The sequence below is a fragment of the Morchella importuna genome (genome assembly GCF_003444635.1).
Source record: "Morchella importuna strain M04M26 chromosome Unknown Morimp01GS011, whole genome shotgun sequence".
Taxonomy (NCBI): Eukaryota; Fungi; Ascomycota; class Pezizomycetes; order Pezizales; family Morchellaceae; genus Morchella; species Morchella importuna.
Genome location: NW_025763408.1, coordinates 128,414 through 149,841, shown reverse-complemented (window position 1 = coordinate 149,841; position 21,428 = coordinate 128,414). Strand labels below are relative to the sequence as shown.

The 21,428-nt window shown below is 47.9% G+C and overlaps 6 protein-coding genes across 6 annotated transcripts; 3 read left to right on the top strand and 3 right to left on the bottom strand.

The window, feature by feature from the left end:
• Window positions 1-1,467: 1,467 nt before the first annotated feature.
• Window positions 1,468-3,205, bottom strand: LAJ45_04474 (uncharacterized protein; the record flags this gene model as incomplete). Its single annotated transcript, XM_046114054.1, has 5 exons — window positions 1,468-1,553; window positions 1,612-1,776; window positions 1,831-2,903; window positions 2,982-3,067; window positions 3,137-3,205. The coding sequence occupies 5 exons, from the start codon at window positions 3,203-3,205 to the stop codon at window positions 1,468-1,470; spliced, it is 1,479 nt and encodes a 492-aa protein (XP_045972576.1).
• Window positions 3,206-4,428: 1,223 nt separating this feature from the next.
• On the top strand, window positions 4,429-5,038 carry LAJ45_04473 (uncharacterized protein; the record flags this gene model as incomplete). The annotated part of the gene is made up of 2 exons (XM_046114053.1): window positions 4,429-4,642; window positions 4,713-5,038. The coding sequence occupies 2 exons, from the start codon at window positions 4,429-4,431 to the stop codon at window positions 5,036-5,038; spliced, it is 540 nt and encodes a 179-aa protein (XP_045972575.1).
• Window positions 5,039-6,173: 1,135 nt separating this feature from the next.
• LAJ45_04472 (uncharacterized protein) lies at window positions 6,174-6,800 on the top strand (the record flags this gene model as incomplete). Its single annotated transcript, XM_046114052.1, has 1 exon — window positions 6,174-6,800. The coding sequence occupies one exon, from the start codon at window positions 6,174-6,176 to the stop codon at window positions 6,798-6,800; it is 627 nt and encodes a 208-aa protein (XP_045972574.1).
• A 425-nt stretch (window positions 6,801-7,225) lies between these two features.
• On the bottom strand, window positions 7,226-8,186 carry LAJ45_04471 (uncharacterized protein; the record flags this gene model as incomplete). The annotated part of the gene is made up of 4 exons (XM_046114051.1): window positions 7,226-7,528; window positions 7,593-7,961; window positions 8,060-8,098; window positions 8,154-8,186. The coding sequence occupies 4 exons, from the start codon at window positions 8,184-8,186 to the stop codon at window positions 7,226-7,228; spliced, it is 744 nt and encodes a 247-aa protein (XP_045972573.1).
• Window positions 8,187-16,051: 7,865 nt separating this feature from the next.
• On the bottom strand, window positions 16,052-18,220 carry LAJ45_04470 (uncharacterized protein; the record flags this gene model as incomplete). The annotated part of the gene is made up of 5 exons (XM_046114050.1): window positions 16,052-17,023; window positions 17,069-17,601; window positions 17,652-17,871; window positions 17,920-17,951; window positions 18,010-18,220. 5 exons carry the CDS (start codon window positions 18,218-18,220, stop codon window positions 16,052-16,054), a joined length of 1,968 nt encoding a protein of 655 aa, XP_045972572.1.
• A 587-nt stretch (window positions 18,221-18,807) lies between these two features.
• On the top strand, window positions 18,808-21,317 carry LAJ45_04469 (uncharacterized protein; the record flags this gene model as incomplete). The annotated part of the gene is made up of 10 exons (XM_046114049.1): window positions 18,808-18,816; window positions 18,881-18,914; window positions 18,970-19,065; window positions 19,116-19,294; window positions 19,669-19,907; window positions 19,956-20,259; window positions 20,317-20,558; window positions 20,602-20,888; window positions 20,946-21,088; window positions 21,141-21,317. The coding sequence occupies 10 exons, from the start codon at window positions 18,808-18,810 to the stop codon at window positions 21,315-21,317; spliced, it is 1,710 nt and encodes a 569-aa protein (XP_045972571.1).
• Between the last annotated feature and the right edge of the window lie 111 nt (window positions 21,318-21,428).

The following is a 21,428-nucleotide window of genomic DNA, read 5'->3' as shown; positions in this document are numbered from 1 at the left end:
CAAGATTACCCTGGGGAGAACTATCCTCGGTTGACTACAACTGAATCGGTCCACAAAGCCGCTCAAGATGCTTCTAACAAAGAGGGAGCATACATTCTACTAGTTGTAGTATTGGGTTCCTACCGCTCTAAATCCCTCCGATAGCTAGCATCCGTGGCCTCATCTCAATGGGAAATATACTCTAGCAAAGAAAAATCTGCACAAATATTAAGACCTTGAAACTCCTTGAGGCGCTCTTTAATGGAGGCGAGTAAGGCTTACCTGCATACTACACCAATTATACACCTGGCCGAGACCTAGGTGAGCAGATTATTGCTAACTACGAACAAACTCCTAGATGTGTTCTCTAGAAGCCAGCACAGGTATGTATCAGCATTTTAGAGCACGCTGACGAGAAAGAAACTGACTGGTCTACTGTAGATGCTGCTGGTTGATGAACAAGCATTATATGTTGGCCAGTAAAAATGGGCCGGGCTTGAGCTGTTTTCTTCTGCGGCTAGAGTTTAACCCAACCACAAATTGACCGCAAACAAAGAGTACGTACTCTTAACTATTTCCAACTCAGCTACAGGGATACCTAGAGAGTGCATAAAACTGATGCTCGCACATGGATACTGATCTTTCGATAGTGAGGGGAATACGAGGGAGGTGGACGACCTTGTTGGTCAAGGAAAGTGCTTATGCAGGAATGACAACTGGTACTTCTCTGGAATTTGGGCGCATAATTCTTATGGACCTCTTCATTTAGGGGTGCCGGGCGATCTTGCTTCGTGGAAGAAAACTCACTTTTTAAAGTCCTCACCTGATCCAGGAGTACGAAGGTGGTGCTCCGGTGGAGCAGTAAAGTGCTAATTGAAATCTCCACCCAAAAACTGCCCCACATAGTGGTTTTGGAAAGGAAATAGGGAGATGTGCACACCTAAGCACATTGTGACTATTTCTGGGCTGAAAATTCTAGACATTGGGCAAAGATTGGCAGAACTATATATTCCTTGCGTGGGTAATAGATGCGTATGTGATCTTTCACATGGGTAGCGCATGAACAATCGACAAGGTAACATTGCTCCCTTTGAATTGGCCCGGAGTCATGGCTTCAAAGATAGCGACAGCAATGCAATCGATCAAGCAGTCAATTTATCGACGGTCTGAGAGACCCCAGATGGTTACACTCCAAACGGAACATTTTCAACGCCCAGTGTGCATGCACCCCGCTCGACAGGACCCCCAGGCAAACGCGGAAAGTGGACAAGGCAGTAGCAGCATCTACCGTACCCATCGAATAGGGGCAAAGACCAGATTTCATTTCATTATTTAGCCGCCTAATATCATGAGCAGAACAGAACAGAAAAGCAATTTTTATAAAAATACAAATGAGGAAGGAAACAAAACATCACGCCTCCTCTATCCTCCAGAGCCATCTAAGCCCAGATATCCAAGCGTCCAAGCACACTAAGACAAAAATCCAAACTAGTACCGCCGTCTCTGCAACGTTGGTTTCCAATCCAACGGATGTGTCTCCTCTGTAGCATTTTCGTCTTGTTTCCATACTTTGACTATAACGCGGTTGATGTTAGCATCTATTAACTACGCACACCGGGAGGTAAGACATACTAGTTTTATCGGCTTCACCCGTAATCAATCTCAAACCTGTCTTATCGAAAGTACTGCAGAATACACCCTGCTCTGCTTCCAAGGAACCTGGTTGCGCGGTGGTATCCATCTTTTGGAAGCGGTGTCCGGATTTCCAGTCGAAGAAGCACATCTCACCATTATCCGCTGTTATATGTGAGCTATCAGTAGTAAGCTAAGGGGGAATGCGGGGTCACATACATCCTGAAAACAGAACATCATCTTCATTGACACTTAATGTATTTACTATTCCTCCAAAGCCCTCAAAGTTTTGCATGAACGCTCCCTCGGGGCACTTCCACTGCTTAATATTATCCGCACTCCCAGAAGCGAATGTAAACTCCTTTGGATGTGTCGTGATCGTTCGGACCGACTTTTTGTGATGTGTGAGAACTGCCATGGTTTTCCCGGCTGCCAGATCCCATAGACGAACAGTAGAGTCCATGGAACCTGTGATAACCTGAGGGTCCGCCTCCTGTGTGACAACTGAAGACACAGTTCCTTGATGTCCTGAGAGGACCATGACATTTGTGCGGGTCCTCATATCCCATACTCGTGCCACACCGTCACGACCTGAAGTGACCAGGACGTCCAGCGTTGGGTGGAGTGCCAGAGAGTATACACCTGACAGATGTCCATGGTAATGACGAATAACGCGATTACTTTCTAGATCCCAACATTTAACCATCTTATCCTCACCACACGAGAATAAGTATGGATGTCTCGGCGATACTGCCAACCCTCGAACAGTAGAAATATGACCAGTCAACGTCAACTTCAACGATCCACTCGCCAGATCCCATATCTTTACAGTGCGATCTCCAGCACCCGTACAAAACCACTGATTGTTCGGTTCCACAGCCAGCGCGCGAACCCACCCCAGATGACCGGCAATAACACGCATAAGCTTCCACGGCGCGTGCCAGACAGGTTTTACCTGCTGCACAGCATTGTTTCTCACCAAGCTCGATCCAGGAAGATTCTTCTGAGCATTACCTGCGCCGCCAAAGCCTGGCATCGGCGCTTTGCCGCGGATTGTGAGCGCAGTCGTGGTGGGTCCAGTTGCCCCTGAGGAGGGGATCCCTTCAATCATCTTCATTGTCGATGCATCGGCGCCGTCCGCTTCTGTAGCAAGGGGCTTCGACGAGCCGGGGCCGAGCTTCTTGCGTTTCGCAGCGCTTGTGGCGGCGGCCTGTTTGGCCGCTAGTGCTGCGGGAAGCTCGCGGAGGTCGTCATATTCGGTGCGGATTTTGTTCGTGACGAGGGATTTGCGACTGTGGAGATTGTGTCAGGGGGTCTATCACGGGAGCATGAGGTGGGGTAGAGCTAGATTGAGGGAGGGCGGTAGGTACCTAGACTCATCGTCGAGAAGGAATGCGTTCGCGAAATCTCCAGAGAAGAGCTCGCGTGTTCTTTTAGCTGAGTCTCGGACAAGAACCTACGTAGCATGTTAGCAGAGCAATTTCTAATCTGGTAAATAGAACATAAAGCTGAAGGGAGAACTGACCTCTGCCGGAGGGAGTGAAGATTGTGTTTCGAGTGAAGTTGGAGGTAGTGCTGTTGGTGATTCCATCATTTGAAATGTTCGTGAAGCCGGGGGTTTGTTCAACACTTCGCGCCTTCGGTGGTGAAGTGAATAGCGACATTGAAAATTGTACTAGTACAAATATGGTTAGACTATGTCATTATAGGGTTAGGTTTTGTTGATATGGTTACACCGACATTGTCAACCAGATAAGCCATACGAGAAGGATCGATTTTTCGCCAAAGTGAGCAGATTGGTACGGACCTGCATCGGGGTGATGTAAGCCCTGTACACAGCCTCTAGCCTCTTGGGCCGATACCTCTGTGCGATAAAACATGAAGGGCTATCCAAAATGGTATACTGAATCTCCGATCCCTATAATCACTATTGGTTCCTGACAATAAACATTAGACATTACCAGATCATAAGAAAATCGTTAGGGCCGGAAATCTTGACTCATTCGGACTGGACTCATAACGAGCTGCCAGCGCAACAGAAGCTGGTCATGGATAATTCAAGACAAGGACAATAGAGGACAGTGATATCTAACATCTTTGGTACGGAGGCGAAGAGAGCTTTCTTTGATCCCTTACTAGCGATATCCAGAATGGGGCATATATACACTGGTAGATCAACAAAGCCAGAGATCCAGACTATACAAGGAAGCTTGAGTGTGCAGCTCTATCAGAAAGATATCCTTGCACCAATGTGCTGGAATGAAGAGGCCGAAGATTTATTTTCTGGCTAAGACCACTCTAGTACGAATTTCCTTCTTTGATACTCAATGGGTTATTCCATGAATACGTTGATTATCCTTGTTAAATATACGGGTACAGACATTCGTTGTGGGGATTCCAAAGAAATCAAAAGACTTGAATTAATTAAGGTGATTTGGCCAGTCTAATATGATATATCTTTAAATAAAACTCAATCTTTGATCCCCAGATCAAAGCGTTGGTGCAGATAAAGACAACATATATCTATCTGATTCTCGACATATTTGACAAGGAAGTTTCTCGAAAGCTACATGAAGCCACATTCAGAGAAGACTTTTCTCTAACTTAACAGCACAAAGAATAAAATACATTATCGCTACATGCTTAGCAAAAGTCATCCCCCAGACTTCAATCTTGAGAAATCATATCAATCATCATGTCTCTGTATTTAATACCACATACTTCCCAGCGAATATCATTATCACAGCTCTTCACCAAAAGACCTCTCATCATCGGCAACTTCAATTAACCAATATCTTTCAGACCCCTCCGGCAAAAATGTCTACCAACAGAGAGGACCCGGACGAGAAGTATAATGCCATCTACGCCCCAAAGGGCACCCCAGAAGTAAGACGTATCGGTGGCCCAGTCAAGCCGATAGGGACCACCCATTTCTCTTTCCACGGGCTTCGGTCCAAGGATAAGCTTAGGCTACCCTGGGACTACAGGGCGCCTGCCTGGCGGATGGCTGTACCGGGCATAAGCCTCATAGGTGAGAGACAGCGCCCCCCGCTACTATGCTCAATACATAGCTATTTACTAATATAAAATTCTATCTAAAGGGATTTGCAAAACGCGTGCCTGCGTAGCTTTCAACAAAGAGATCCTAATCAGATGGGGCCCGAACACCTTCAGCTTTGAAGAGGACGAGCAGCTTTCTGTATGTCCCATGTGCGAAGCATACGTCGAGCCGAAGAACTGCGGGTTCTCAGACATCCAGTGGAGAGTAATCGGCCGTAGGCAGATCGGAGATGGGCCCGAGGAGGACGTTAATGGGGATTGGAATGTGGCGGAGGCCGACGGCTGGACCACATTCCTCTCCGATGACTCTCTGCTTGCAACGTGGAGTACTCTGAAGCTTGAGGTTAAACCCCGCGGCGCCAAGTAAGAAGCTTTCTTCTTGGGGTGTCGGAATCGATTTTGGGACCCTGGATCAAGAAGGTTTTTTTGTCCCTTCGTAACTGGAGGGTTAAACGACAATGGGGTTTGGTTTATTTGTGATGGTATATTGGGTATCTAATGTTATAACACATATTAAAGGATTTCTTCTCATTAATTATTATCTATGTCTGCAATCAGTAATAGTAGATGCATGCGAAGGCTATGAATGGCAGACGTAAATACTATCGCCCGCGCCCTAAAGGAAACGCCCAACTACGTAGCTAAGATTCCCTATAACTGTCAACTTATAATATAGTTTCTTAAACCTCTCTCATTCATGAATATGAGCCGATATCGTCATGTTAGGTTGAACTACTACATAGCATTTGTAAGTAAAAGTTAATTCGAGTCATGAGAGATCACTCGAAAACACAGCAAGCTAAATGTTATCCAAAGAAAACAGAACATCGGACTGTTCTTGAAAAGTGTAGCCCTCCTTGAGAATTTAGCCTAAGCGGCCCACTGAAGCCAAGGTAATTCTGCGACAGGTAATCATTTCTTCAAGTTTGTTTCATACAATATCACTCGGTCTCCCATCACCGTTGAAAGCGTGCGAGACCAATTCGATCGACCCGGGTTTCAAAAAAATGGTCTTGTTCAAATAAACACAGTAGATAAATCTACATAGTCGCCATCTTCAATCACTCGAGGAGCAGAAAAGATAATTTTCCATTTATACAGGAGGATATATACTTTTGAAGCTGTGCCTAGTATTTACGTTAATTAACAACCATCTAATCCATATATAAAGAGATTGATAGCACCAATAGTATTTGTTAAAACCCACGAGACCAATCCGAATTCCCACCAAAACAAATCTAAAAATAACATCGTCAAGTGACGTAAATTCTCCAGAACAACACCATCTAGTCCCCAAAACTCCTAGCGCTCCCAGCTCTGATGACCATGATATTATAAACCTATCTCGAATACTATGTATAGAGCCGCGCAAAAACCACGTCCCTTCTCCCCCATCTCTTCTCTCTACAGTCACCCCCAAAACACAAAACACCACACACCAACCACCTAACCACCCCAAGCCCCCAATCACACCCCATCACTCGCCCCCAACCACGCACCCCATGACCAACACTGACCCACCAACACCCCACCAACCACCCCCACAACTGGTGCGCCGCCTCTTCAGTGGCTCCTACATCCCCTGGCAAGCACGCACGCGTCACATCTCCCCACCCCGGCACACAACACATATCGCGCCGTACCCGCTGCCGCGGCCGCGGGGCTACAGGGTCATGCCGGTGACGCGGATGTATGACCTTGACGCCGAGACGCGGTGGAAGACGCAGTATAATGCGAGGCGCTCGGGGCCTGAGGTGGAGGAGGAGGATGGGGTAGGGGGTTTGGATGGGAGTGGGGTGAAGGGGAAGGGGGAAGGGGAGAAGGAGGTGAGGTTTGAGGAGATGGTTATTATAGTACATTATGTGCAGGAGGAGAATGAGAGTGATAGTAGTGAGGGTGAGAGTGTGAGTGGGGGTGGGAACGCTGATAGTGCGGATAGTGCGGATAGTGCGGATAGTGCGGATAGTGGGGATAGTGAGGATAGTGAGGATAGCGTGGATACTGAGGGTACGGAGGGTACTGAGGATAGCGACGCTACTATCTGTGGAAGTGATGAAGAGGGGGTCGTGGGGCCCGGGGCGGGAGAGGCGGGAGATGAAGAAGAGACAATTTTTGAATTGGAGTTGTAATAGATTAGTTGGTTATAAGGTGTGTATATAGACAGTATTGAATATAGTTTAATGCTTTTTTATATTCATGATATGATTCGTATCCTAGTCAAAGCTAACAATATGTAAAGGTAAACTAATAATACAACAGTAGAGCTCCATCAGCTAGGTGCAATACTTCAAATTTGAGTCAAAACCAAAACCAAAAAGTCCCCCAAAAGACACATCTAGATGTACCCATCCCTGATATTTATCCGTAATATATGAAAACAAAAGAACCCAAAAGAAATGTCCCCAAAAAAAACCCCCACAAGCTAAAACAAAGGAAAAAACCCGTCGTAAATGAACGTATAAAAGGTCAGTCAGTATACAAGTGACAACAACAGTCAGTATACAAGTGACAACAACAGTCAGTCCATCGGTGCATCAATCGATAAAAACACCCTCTAGCTCAACCTCCTCTTCAAGTTGAACCTCTTCTTCAGCTTATCCCCAAACGACTCTCCACCTTCCATCCTCCCGGCAGAGCTCTTGTTCCGCCTGACTCCGGCGCCATCATACCCGCTCGCGGTCGCAGGCACAGCCAATGTGTGCACACCGGCGGTCTTGTTGTCAGAATACGGCTCATACTCGTTGCGTCCCAGGCTCTGCGTCTTCCTCGCCTTCCGCGCGGCCTTCTGCTGCTTATCGAACTTATCGAGCGTGTATCCAGGCTCTCCCTTTCCCTTCTTATCTTCATCCAAATAGTCCTACCAAAACGATTAGCCGCCATTCTAAATCATCCCATAACCTAATAACAAGGAATATACTCACAAGTCCCGGATACCTCCGATACCCACTCTCCACCATGAGATCCACCTCCTCATAATCACCCATCACCTGTCCCGCAGCGGTCCTCATGCCAACGGGCACACTCGCCGTCCCCTGCAACGGCTTATGCTTCTCCAGACAATCAATGATGTTCTCTCTCGGCGTCGCCGCAATCGCCTTTGCATTACTCCACGCCAGCGCCTCCACGGGGCTTCTTCCGGGAATCTGTCTTGCGCGCAGTGTGGCGTCGAACGGGCCCTCGTGGTGGTATGGGGTGCCGCCGAGAATGTTGTCGAGACGGTCGATGGTGTCTGGGCCTGGGATGGCAGACTTCTTGAGGTGTGGGGAGCGGTGGGCACGGCGGGCTTCGCGCTGGAGGGTGGCGAGGGGGCGGGTGCCCGCTGAGGTGCTTCGTGGCCGTGGGGTGGGCCGTGGGGTGGTGTTGGAGAGGGATTTGGAGTGTGGACGACGGGGGTTGCTGTCGTGGGGTGGTAGGGGGGTGGTGCGCCCTGGAGATTAATTAGTATTTTGATATAGAGATTTGGAAGTTGGGTTTGTACTTACCCAGGCGTTATCTGGTCTCATAACAGCAGCCATTGTAGATATGAGTTATAGTTGTAAGTTGTTTTTGTTTTCAATATAAATGTTTTCCACAATCAGGCGGTGATATAAGTTGTTTTCGCAGTGGTAGTAATGATAATATCGATATGAGTATAAAAAGTCAATAATGGTACGACTTCAGTGATAATAAGTGGTAGTAATGGTAGTAATGGTAATAAGAGCCAATGATATGGTTTCTTGTATGATCCCAAAAAATAAGATCGAAGAGGAGGGTGGGAAAGCACCATGAAATATAAGCTCTCCGCCGCCGCCGCGCTTCTAGCTCTTTCCTGCTTTGTCCTTTGATAGGGACTCCCAGTCAGTCACAGTCCTTGTCGGCCTTTCCTGCGTGTGTGGCATGACGAAGCAGCAGTCTTCGGTTCCACGTCATAGAGGCCTCAATTATTACTCCCAAGCCTAGCTAGCTACCCATCCGCCATCCATGTCTACCGATAATCCCTACATACCCCCCTTACACCTCCCACCCCACCCCTTACCAATACTTTACACAACCCATGCCATGCCATACTGGCGTTCGTACTGGCATACCAACAACCCACCACCTCCACCCCCACCACCCCTCCCAGAAATAACTCAGCCTTTTTTTTAAGCCCCAGTCGTAGCCTCGAATACGAGTACAACTTTCCGCACTGTCGTCTCCCTTTGCAGAAAGGTGCGTTTCTTTGATACCTATTTCTAATATTACCACTCTACTCTTCTGCAACCGTCTCAGAGTCTCTTTGTCTTATCTAACCACCTACGTCATAACTGCGGCTTACTTCGTTCACTCACAACGGTCAGGGTTAGGGTTACTCGTCGTTTTTCAGGGAACAACCACATGGCAGAAGGAAGAAATAAAAAAAAAAAAAAGAGGAAAGCGAAGAGCGGCGGCTAGGATACGCGTTGTCAAAATATTCCCTCAGCGTCACATCACGTCGGATCCGCGGGACGAGGGTTGTTCCGGCTTAGGAAGCTTGGGACAATCGTTTTTTTTTTTTTTTGCCATCTCCGATTTGATTTGTATTCCGCGGACTGGAGTGGAGTGGACCCTTTCTGTGTGGGCCGTGGGGGCTGGTGAAACCGGGCGCAGCGATACGGGGTGGGATTCCTCTCTGGTTTGGGATCTTGGATAGGAAAGCAGGGTCGAACGAGGGTTCTGATTCTGAAAGAGGATCGAAACGTTTGCTCGGGTCCCTACAAGTCCCGGCTTCCGCTCATGGTCCAAATCGCCGCGTGGCTTTTCTTTGGCAGCACATTGATATGTAGATGGGTGCAGCAGGTCAGGTGTAGAGAAAGTAGAGATACATCGAGTATGTAGAAGTACGTACATGCAGGTACTTCTTGCCTGCTGTTTGGTTGCTCAAGATGGAGCAGAGGTATCGTATTACAGGGGTGCTTCTATAAATAGGCTAATATCTACACTACCTCAGGTTCCTGCCGAGGCTTATGGCTAAGGCACGACCCATCACTCGCTCGCTCGCTCACAACTCTAAACCTAATCTCACATATTTGAGTTAGCGGTCCATGACGAATGGCACCTGTCATGTTACAATTCGGCCATAGGTGCAAGGGATTTCCATGGCCGTTGGGTAAACGCGCAAGCTCCAAGATCCAAGATCCAAGTCCAAGCAACCTTGCAAGGAGGATATGTCGTTGTCATAGCTTAGGAAGCGGGCGCAGCATAGTTGATATCGGCATCCTTGGAGATTGAATATGGGGCTCTTTCTCCTGAAAAAACTGCCTTTAGTTCTGCCTCGTTATTGGCGGTTATTTTAGAGAACCGACAAGAGGTGGTGAGAGAAACAGTGCGATATCGTTGTATTATCCCGGATAATTCGACCCCCAAGGATATCACTGTTCTGCAGGCACTCTAAACTTAAAAGCAGCACGATTTGACCCCACAGTTTTTGCCCTGCGGGAGTCTGAAAATGGGCTTCTTCCTGCACTTCTCTAGGGGCATTTTTATAAGGCTTTTAATGATACGAGGTAGTCCTTGCGCAAGTAGTATAGATCTAGATCTTACTATATATATGAAACCGCTAACGGTCGTATCGGCAACTGTCGGATCATAGAGGAAGTATGGTTTAGACCAATAGGAACTGTGAAAGCCACTGAGTTCCTTCCACTATCCCTTGGACGCGTGAGACATTTGGAGAATCTCTCTCATGCATTAGCGTGCCCTACCTAGGAAACGATTTACTATAATAAAGCAGCAACTTGCGAAGTTTTTGGCATCTCTGAGTATTCCGAAGACCAATAAATGCAGCAAACTGCTTACCCGGACGTTTTCTCAGCCAAATTCTAGGTCACATGACTGCCAATTCCCGCTAATGCATGAGAGAGATTCTCCAAATGTCTCACGCGTCCAAGGGATAAACCAACAGCCCTGGTCTTGACTGTCAAACAGCCGACTACCCCTATTATGTACCAGTTTCCGTTATTACACTCCGGCTGCTAAGCGTCATCTTAAATCAAAATTCATGTGATGGCGATACGCTTAGTGGCCTGAGTCTAGCAATTGAGACTGGAATCGCTATATAATTCAGCCTTAGCGTGCTAGAACTAGTTCCCAGGGTACAAACTTTGATAGCTTATACCCTAAACGGAGATATCACGTGATAAAGCCAAGGCTATACCCCCCCACCCAACTAGTGGCGCAACTCCACTCGGTGGCGCCCCCAGCACCAGGGTCCCGTGAGATACTCGAGAACGTGTTCCAGGACAGGGAACTCAATGAGGACTACAGATGTTACGTGAGTTTAACGGTAGGGTCAGAAACTCTGCAAGTATACATTAGTACCATCCAGTGTTATGAAAGGCGCGAAGACGTTTGAGCGCCGTCGGGATTTAGAAAAAGATCAGCGGTCTAGCTACCGTGTTCGAGTACCCACAGGTGCGTGGCGGCACCGGGATAGGCGCTAGCGCTAGTACCGTCACGGAGTAGATCTTCCTTCGTCGACGGTTGCCTGATAACCTCCCCCTAACTGGATCCGTCACCTAGTCCTTGGCGCTAACCGGGAACACAAAATACTAACCGAGTTCATAACACTAAAGTGGGGATATGGTTTAGGGGTATAACATCTCATTTGCAGTGCCACCTGGCATTGGAAACTTGAGAAGGTCCGGGGTTCGATTCCCCGTGTCTCCATTCAACTTTTTATTTTTTGGGCTTGCTGCATTCGCCGGTGGCATTTTGAAGTTTGGGGAGTTCTTTTTTTGCAAAGCGCTCCATTCGTGGGTCTTGTCTATCCGCGGTGCCCTAGGTCTCGCCAGGACTGTGCGATTCTGGACGAGATCTAATGGAGGGACGTATAAGGGTTTTGAGAGAGGGTCTTAAGTTCGGTATTTTTGGCTTTCTCAAACTGAGAGAGATTTTTGTCTACAAGACCCGACAAAGGAATGGGTGGGGATTAGGGAAGCACTCCTTGGTGGTTTACAAGATCTGGCGAAGGAATGTGTGTGTGATCTTTTGGCTTTTGGCTTTTTGGCTCTTGGATTTCGTAACTCTCATTCACAGATACACAGTTTCTAGCTGGTCGCAGGTGATGTGGGTTACGAAATCTACTGAAGGGATGTGTGCATAATTTTGGATACCGAGGGATAGGTTTTGGAAAGCGCTCCGTTCACAGGTTTTGTATTTTTAATGTTGTTGCGTCCTCTATTTGAGGCAGGGTGCAGCAGATATTGAGATACAAGAGCTGTTGAAGGGATGCGGAGTTTTGTGGCTACAAGTTTCTGATATCGTGGGCCGAGTTTTGGCCTTCCGGACTGGTTCGCAGATTTTGTATTTCCCCCTCCTCTACCGGTTTAATTCTGGGTTGTAAGAAACGGCGAGATACAAAACCTGCTGAAGGGATGCTGCTTGTGCCCCTTGACCGCTGATGCGTACTATCACTCGTGGTCGGTGTTGGACACGCTCCATGGCCTGACCTCTACGCCCTAGTCATAGGTGCTCACTCGGGCGCTACACTTGTTGTGGAGCAAGCTCCTGTAGAAATGCCTTTGATAGCAGTCTGATTCTAGAACGCTAGCATCAAAAGCATTTTTATAGGCGAGTTGGTATTTGGTTTGTCCCGTGTCTATATAAATGGGGCTCTCTCCTATAGAGATGTTTTGGGCCTTGGGGCAGTCGATTATTGTCGCTTCCCGAATGCCAGAAACATGTTTGTGGGCGAGGCCTATGCTCCGAGAATAGGGAAGTTGCCCGTGGGAATGTTTTTGGTGTTGGTATTTCTTTTGTCAGAATTCGAGCATCAGAAACATCTTTACGAGTGACTTGGTTTTGGAGCTAGTCGCATACAAACCAACGCGGAGTACTCCTGTAGAGATGTTTCGGAAATTGGGGCCTTCACCAAACCCGAGTTCCAGAAACCTCCTTATAGACGGGCTCTACCGGTGTCGGTGCCCATTGCGGTCTGTTAAAACAGTGTTTACGTCTTGTCTAGTATACCTTTGGGCCAATTTGTTACAGGTGTAGTCTGTGAGAATGATAAAGATTAATATCAGTGATAATTATAAGGCTACCCAGACTCCGAGAGATTTCAAAGCTCCCTAACCAAATAGATCTAGATTCTTCGCGTTTTTTTTCCAAGTTTATTCATTCGAGAAATCTTTACTAACGACTACGTGTTGGTCATGGTCTTCAAAATCCCTAGGGATTGCAACCAGTAAGCAAGGCTCGATAAGAAGATAATATCTCAATGAAATCAGCTTCACAATCAAGGGGATGCTTGCAGATTCTCTAGTAACACCGGATATGTGATTCACTATGTGTAGCTATTAGTACTAAAGTCAATTAATTACATCTTAGCTCAGGCAACGGAAGATGTTTTCCCAATGAGACCAAACGATTTCAGCTTGCCTAACTCTTTCCCTAGTCTTAGTACTCAGACTCTCTATGTGCAGTAACGCTTAGCTTACATGTTGTTGCCAGTTGGCCTGTAAAAATTGTACCTTGTCATAAGTTATTAATTACTTGTCTTCGAGCACCTATTTGTCTACGACCAAGGGAAGCTTGTTCCTACCTTTCTTTCTCACTTGGTTTTACGATCTGATCCAAATTATTTTTAGGTTCTTTTTCTTTTTCTGGCTCCTTTAGGATAAAAACAGCTCACTGAATTCTGCTCATGGATGTGAGATTTGATTCGCACCGATAAACACGCAGGTGAGTTGGACGGCCACTCTCATTCGACTAGAAACACGAGAAAGCTACTGCAGCTGATAAGGATCTATACAGGGATCCGGAGTGGGCATTAATGTGGCCCACACTAAGTATGGAAGCCTTATAGAAGTGCATAAACTGTAACTAATAAAAGAATCTTGTAGAATATTAGGCATGCATCGAGGTGTTCAGAGCCATCGAGACCACAGTCTACTGGGCTAGATTAAGAATCTGACTTCACATCGGATTGGAACCATTCAATTCATGGCCCCAACACCCCAGGGATTCTAAGAATTCAGTCGAGTCGGGCCCACTATTCCTCGGATTTGGGCTTGGACGGTCCTCATCTAGAACCGGTCGAGACAATTGCATCCATAAAATGTCCACGAGATATTTTTCAAGAGTATTTTTTTCTACCTAAATCGGGTTTATCGGACTATCGATGTGCTAGCGGCTAGCTAGAGACTAGAATACCTGCATTAAACTGCAACGTTAAAATAATTGATACATATATAAAACCTACCAACAGGCCTGCTGCGCAGACATTTACATATCAGCTAGGCCTGAAACTCTGAGCTGTATCGTACGGACTAGGAAGATATAATATCGAGAAAAGCAAAACTGAACTCCTTATGATGAATACTTATTCACTAGGATCCTGATAGTGTGACGGTGACGGACCTCCGAGGGCTCAACCGGCCGGTCTGGGCCGAAACCAAACCCCAGCCGGCCCGGCCCAGGCCAGACATCGGAAACCTCATCCATCATCGATAAAAACAGTTGAGATCTTTCAATAGAGGCTAGAGGTCTGGATTGAAATAGAGACGTTCGCTTTAACCTGGGATTGAACTTGGACTATGAAAGTGTGTTGGAGCACGGTATTGATAGGTTAGTAATTGATGAAGGCATTAGTAATTGGGACTTGCCAAACAAATGATCAGCAAAACTAAGGTCATTATGAGACTATTGGGGCCTCAGTCTAAGAGCAGATGCCTCCCATGCACATCCCTCCGCGTAGCCCACATCTCCACACCTTAGCAATAAACCTCTGTTGTTTTGGAGGGTGGCTCGACTACGTGCCGTGCCATACGAAACCGTACAGCTTGCGGTAAGATTATTGTAGAAATATGGGAGGAGTCCTATTGGCTTGCCCAGCCACAGAAACCCTGTTTTTTAGGCCCCTGTTTCTACCTCTCGCTGTACTTTTGCTACCCAACACGGAAACCAAACCCAGGTCATCCTATGGCGCTCACTACCGATCGAGTGATACCTGATGCCGAACCCTCAGCAAGCTCATCTCGATTTCGGCATTCCTTGATTTCAAGCTTCCAGAACGCCGCCAGTCCGTCGATCACCGCCTGGCAGATCTATGGAATAAAATGTGATCTAAATCATCCAACTTTCAGGTTTCTGACGTTGATAGACAAGCGATATGCAGGGAAAAGGAGTTCCGGAAAAACAAGGAATTAATCCGGTTGTCTTACACTGGATCTTATCTTATCTGATTGTAAGTAAGTAAGTAGATCCTTGTAGAAGGAACAAGATAAGAACAGAATGTGCTAGGATTGGGTCCGAGCTGGAATGCCAGTTAAGTTTTGACAAGTAGTGGTGTCTGATTCGTGCTGACGTCTATGTAGATGGTTATTTCTGTAAGTAAGAGATAGGGGAGCGTTTGGAGGAGCGCATGTTCAAACTTCTATGGAAACGACCTAAGACATAGATGCCTTCCCTGGTCACTTGAATACCCCCTCAATCGAACATTGGCGGTTATTGGTGACAAAGAAGCTCAATTCAAGAGGTGCAGAAACCGGCTACAGCGTTGACTCTTTCCTTTTTTCGTTACCTGTTCGAGTGAGCATGAGTGGTACGTTCGAGTGCTGGTACCTGCGTGTGTTGGCAGCCCGAGACTTGTCAAAATTGGGCATCTTGTCATATCCAACCATCGACTGGATTATTCTTCGAAAGAAGGTACTAGAGTTTAGAGCCGGCGATGGAAAGGCTGTCTTCGACCAATGTCGTGGCTAAACACCAGATCCGAGACCCAACGGACCTCTGTTCACCATTGAATCTCAAAATCCATGGATGACCTCCTACCCTTGGAGAGTACCGCTACCAATACCACATAGTCATCGTCATAATTGCTTGGTACCTTAACTAGTACTCAGCCAATTGTCATGGTCGAGTGATAGCTGATGCATCATCACTCTTTACTCGAACCGATACCGCCCCAAGTGTACCTATAATCTCTTCTCATGGATATCGAACTGCCTCTCGGTTTTCTCGCTGAGTATGTACTTAGCTCTCGGGCATCTCTGGAGTGCCTCAGATCTTATTAGATGAGGCTTTTTGACCACGGCCAAACAAATACCCGAAGCCTCGTTTACTCGATGCCAAATATTTGGGGCTTGATGGGTAGAGTTCCTGATTTGCATTATCCTCCTGCCTTTGATGGATCCAACCCCAAAATCTGACACGACTGACCCTCTTCCGGGGTAGGAGACGATTGTTTTGGTGTCTCCAAAATCCCTCTGAGGGGGTTATACCCACTTTAATTGAGCGGGGAAAGTCTACCCCCACCAACACAACACATCACTTATAATTCAAATACTCTACTCCAGGTGCAAATTCAATAATAGCCTAAGGCCAGTGGTCCCTGCCGTGAGGTCAAATATAGATACATAATCTTAAAACGCATTCCTCGTTAATCCGCCCCGCAAATCGATTTTTCCTCCTCACTCCGCGTCTGTTCTATGCCCTTGATTTCCTCCTCCGACATAGTCCTCCCACCGAAGACCGAAAACGTCGCACCACCCGCAGCAACAGTCATGAACATTCCCGTGGTGACTGTGTTGCGCACCAACATTGGGTTACAATGCCAATCGAGGTCACGATAGTGCGTCATTCCATCCCGTACCTCAGCAAACTGTTTAATGGGAACCAACCCGGTTTGATACGACGACCCAAGTCCAAAGGTATAGATTTGCCCAGTCTTAGTGGTAACGATGCTATGACGAGCACCGCACGCGACCGATATAGCGTGGCCCGAAAGTTTGACTATAGGTGACGGCTTGGCTAAAGCGAAAAACTCAGGGGGTTTACCCTTGTGTAATTGTGTTGGGGATAGCATCTTGTCCGAAGCGTCAATTTCATCGAACCTCGCGCCCAACCCGAGCTCGCCGTACAAGTTAACTCCACATGCTAAAACATTGTTGTCGTTCGTTAACATAATCGTATGCTCACTGCCGGCAGCTATAGAAACTATCTTATGCTCCGAAAGAGATGTCACCAGGTTCGGTTCACTATATTGGCTACCTCCACGCATACCACATTGGCCAGAACTATTGGAACCAAATGCCAGTACATGCCCTTTTGATGATGATGAGAGAATGAATCCATGACGCTCCCCAGCAAAGATAGCGCGGGGTGACAAGCCCTTAAACCAGGTGGGGCTGCCGACATAATCGCGCGGTTCGCTGCCCAACCTCGCCAAGCGTCGTCGTTGTGGTGGTGGGCTTCCCAGCACAGTCCCAACTATGCACACCTTGCCATCTGCGGTCATGAACGTCACATAGTTTGCCCCGGCAGCAACGTCGACTACATTGGTTATTGTACGTATGAGAGAAGGCTCTTTTTGAATTTGTGTCGTCGCGGAAAATCCTTTACTACCGTCGTCCTGCCGAACTGTTAGTAGGCGTTTAAACCGAGATGAATCACATACCAGTCTGAAGGTGCCCCAGGCATAAACGCGGCGCTTTGTGCTAATTGCGATACTGAAGCTATCACCAGCCGCAATACGAGCGATCTTTACCCCATGGGGGAACTGAACAGCAGCAGGATTTTCTGCAATCTCCCTCGCGTCTGCGCCTTCTTGGTCCGTAGGGACGTGCCGGCCTAGCGCGCCGTCGTCTCCAACGCCATGCGTAAAAACCCTGCCGTCAATTGTGAGGTACATGACGTGTGCCCCACCCACCGCAACACTAACAACGTTCTCTTTATCCATTAACGGGTTCAACCTGGGCCGCTTTACTGCATTGCCACCGTTAAGTCCAAGGCCAAGCTCCCCATTCTCCCCGATATCACAGCAGGATATCTTCAAAATCTCCTGAGGGATAGATAATAGCTCCTTGCTCGGCTTGACTACCCTCGAACTTGACTTTGTAGTGGACTTATTGGAACCACGGGTCACCTTAGTGCCCTTATTTGCTGGTTGGATGCCGGCTGGCGTGGTGCCAGTTTCCTCGGGACCGTCTCCTAGATGCTGTCAGCGAGTGTTTACGTGTGTCAGATCTGCGCCATCTCACCTTTCTCATCAGTCAGTGTATCGCCTCTAGTCCCCGAACCGCCGCCCGGATTTCCAATTAACCCACCGACCGGCTGGGCGTCGTCCGGTACGTCTGATAAGGGGTTAGTACGACGACGTTTGGGAGAAGTTGTGCCATCCGCCCCCTTCTTATGCTTAAATCTTTTGGGAGGGCCCGCTTCTATCTCAACCTCCATAGCAATCGGCGTATCGTCTACAGCCTCTAAACCGCCCAACGTTTCGGTTAGGTCATCAGACTAGCGAACAACCTTCGCATTCTTTGTGGCCGTCGGGCATTCATCTGGTATGGCGTTAGTATAACGGCGCCCGTCTCACAATGTCATTATTCCGGGACATACTACTAGTCTGACTTATCTCCTCTAGTTTGAAAAGTCGGTTTCGAAGGTCGTCTATCTGCACCGCGAGTATATCTGCCAAAGTGCTGCCAGAGTGGTAGACTCCAGCTGGCCCGCGGTTGTTGCCCTCATAGATAAAGGCCTGCTCCAGAATGTAGTCTAAATCGGTCAAATTGGGGTCAGTAAGCTCAAATTGGGCCTGCTCCTCTTCCATCTCTTCGACTCTTCGACAGTGCTTTTCGTGATGGTAATTTTCTCTTAGGTATGGTGATAATGTGGGTTTATATCAATTGCTACTACAATGAAGTTGTGTAGTCGGGCGAGCAGGTGTGTTACGCGCTTATAAAGAGACTGTCCACCGATCCACACACAGACCTTCCGTATCGGGATTTGGCCGTCCCGAATAAGCAACTACGGCGGCTTAGCTTTCACACATGCATTAGCATGCCAGAATACGGAGATCACTTCTCCTATGGGGCTAGATTACTGCCTCAATCAGCTTCTACCCCGGGACTTTCAGCCCCCCCCCCCTCTTGGCATACGTTATCTCCACAGAGGGCAGTAATCGTACACGTGATCAGAACACAGAGATCACTTCTCCTATGGGCTAGATAACTGCCCCTACGGGACTTTCAGGCCCCCCTCCAGCCTCTTATCTTGCCTGGGATAGGCGTGGCTGGTCTCGAAATAAGGACTTGGCATACGTTATCTCCGCGGAGGGTAGTGACAAGATAAGTTGCCCCTTGCCACTACGGAACCATATAATGAGTTGTACGGCCTCTGAACATTAATCTTTGCACTATGTCGGGAGTAGACCTACCTTACAACCCTCTTGTTCGTTTTGTTCGTTTGTACTTAGACTAATTACCAGTAGACTCATCATCCTTCATCTGCCACATACTTTGATGGTTCGCACGATCGATGGCGGTTTTCGGATTTTATCGACTACCTCAAGCTCCCTAGGTCGGAGGCTGGTCGAAAATGGGAGCAGGCCTTGGAGTCTATCGTCACTAATAGTACTGGTGAACGGGACGTTGAGCGCCGCGAGAGAGCACAGAGGTTATTGGACCAATATCAAGTGAATCAATATTTCGATAACGTGAAACCAGCCCTTTGGAGTGCATACAGCTTCATCTTTGAGATCCCCCGTATCCTCCTCACACGCCCCGACGCAAAATCGTTTCTCACTGATGCATGGGTGCGGGGTCTACGTCGAGCTCGCGATGACGACGACATGCCGGAACGCCGGAAAATAGCTGAAAGGCTGCTGAACAGATATGAAATAAATGTAAGATCCTCATTTATGTATTCATCCTTGTGAAAACGACCGTTCGTGCGCCGGTTTGCTCGTCCCAGGCCTTTCTCTTTGAAGCCATCAACTATAGCAGGGGACGCTCGATGGTCGGTGGCCCTTACGGACGAGTCAGGTCACGAACGGTTTCAACAGTCCCAGCAGGGCACAGATGGCTCATGTGGCCTGTCTGTTGTTCAAGGCGGGTTGCGGTCCATCATGCTGAGGGAATATGCCGATCCGGTTCCACCGGAGCACGGATGGCTTACGTGGCTTGTCTGTTGTTCAAGGCATTTTCCCTATCATGCTGTCCCGGGCCTGTCGACCTGTTGGTATGCTTAATTTAATGCTCGTTATGCATGTGATTTTAGGGTGTGGACAAACACGACATTTGCAAGGTTTTCGACATCCTCCAGCCACCCGCCCCCCTCCCGCAAGCCACCTGCGCCTCTCAGCCCGCCATCTTTGTTAGTGGTAATGTCAGCAACTCCACGCTTACATCGAACGTTGGGTCTAGAAAAAGGAAGCGTCCCGCTTCAAATGGTCGAAACGACTCACCGCCAACGCGGCGGGCTGCCCCCGCCTCACGGCGGGCAGCTTCCGCCTCACGGTAATGACACACTTCCCCAAGCGAGAATTGATGCACTAATACTGACAGGCATCTCAAAGCGTTCAAGCACACCTGGGCCAGCCTGAAGGATAGGGCAAAATGGCCCCTCCGAGATACCTCTGGTGCAAATAACCCTTCACTAGGGGGGGTTCGTTATGTGGAAGACGTTCTCTATCACCACTTCAAAGACTGTGAGTGGGAGCTCGCAGTCCACTCCTGGGTTATCGATACATCAGACGAACAGGTTATGGGTTTGTTCTCCGATAATGAGAGAAGAATGATATGCGAGGAGATACCACCGCTTCCCGAGACGGATGGGTGGTTTCTGGATGCCATTGTTCGATATGGTGGGGTATGTCACATTGCCCTCTAATTGCTCATACCCACCCGCTGACCTACATGTCGACAGCACAACAACGCCGACCAATTTAAAGAGTATATCTATACTACTCCACCACTCACCCCGGAGATACCTCTCGAGGAACGGGCTGGACGTACGTGGCTTGACAACGCAATGCGCTGCTGGTCTGGCCTGTTGGATAGCCCCAGCGCTTTCACTCGTGATCACGGGGAGTTTTGGCTCACTTCCAACATGTGGGGTATCCTCTATGATCAATGCATGGGCACAGTGCCTGGTACTTATATAAGCAGGCATGTTTCATCCCCTTGCTGCTATTCTAGCTAACCGGTTTAGAGGAGAGTCGATGTCGCTCTCCACATCTGACAGGAAAAATGTCCATCGTTCGCCGGATGAGCGGCAGCGTATCGGTCACCTTTACGACTCTATCATGCGTCTTGATAATCACGAGGTTGGGGCGGCCGAACATTCGAAGACTTTCGTTTCTGAGTTTGCCAGGAAATGGACTCGAGATACCTTGAAGGTCGTTAAGGTGCTACATGACATGTTATATAGGCTGCAGAAGTCTACTATCCCTCTTCGAGGTAGACTTAAGTTGCAGGTTTTGGGCGCTGTGATGGGAGGTAAGGTCGCCATTTATAGACACACCACAGAGGCTATGCTAAAGATAACTACTATAGGGTGGCATTGCCAAAACAGGCGAATGGTTATTGGGAAAGGCTACATGTGTGTAATGACCGTTGACGTGATACGGAAAGTTCCAAGTCAATACGACCGTGTCGACGATCTTTTGCAACAATTGCAAACTTTCTGGGCGTACAGGGTCAGTCTTTCCCATTGACTTATATTACACGACCTCTAACCGCGATTCTCAGAATGTGTTAAATGCCTGTAAGCAATCAATTGACGTAAAGCCCCGTACTGCTGCGGAGCTACGCGAGTTCTTGTCTGGGGCTGCAACACCAGTGGGCATCGAAGGCCCCATGATCCCTAGATCTATGGAAACGGAACCAGATGATACAAGCGATTGCGGTGAGGAGGAAGGTTGTTAAATGCGGAGGTTCGGAGAATGTGGCTGTTATCTAGTAAATTGTAATACTACGTTTTGTCGGTTAATATATGTTTTCTGCGGCATCATATGACCCTATTATCCTGTCTTGCGG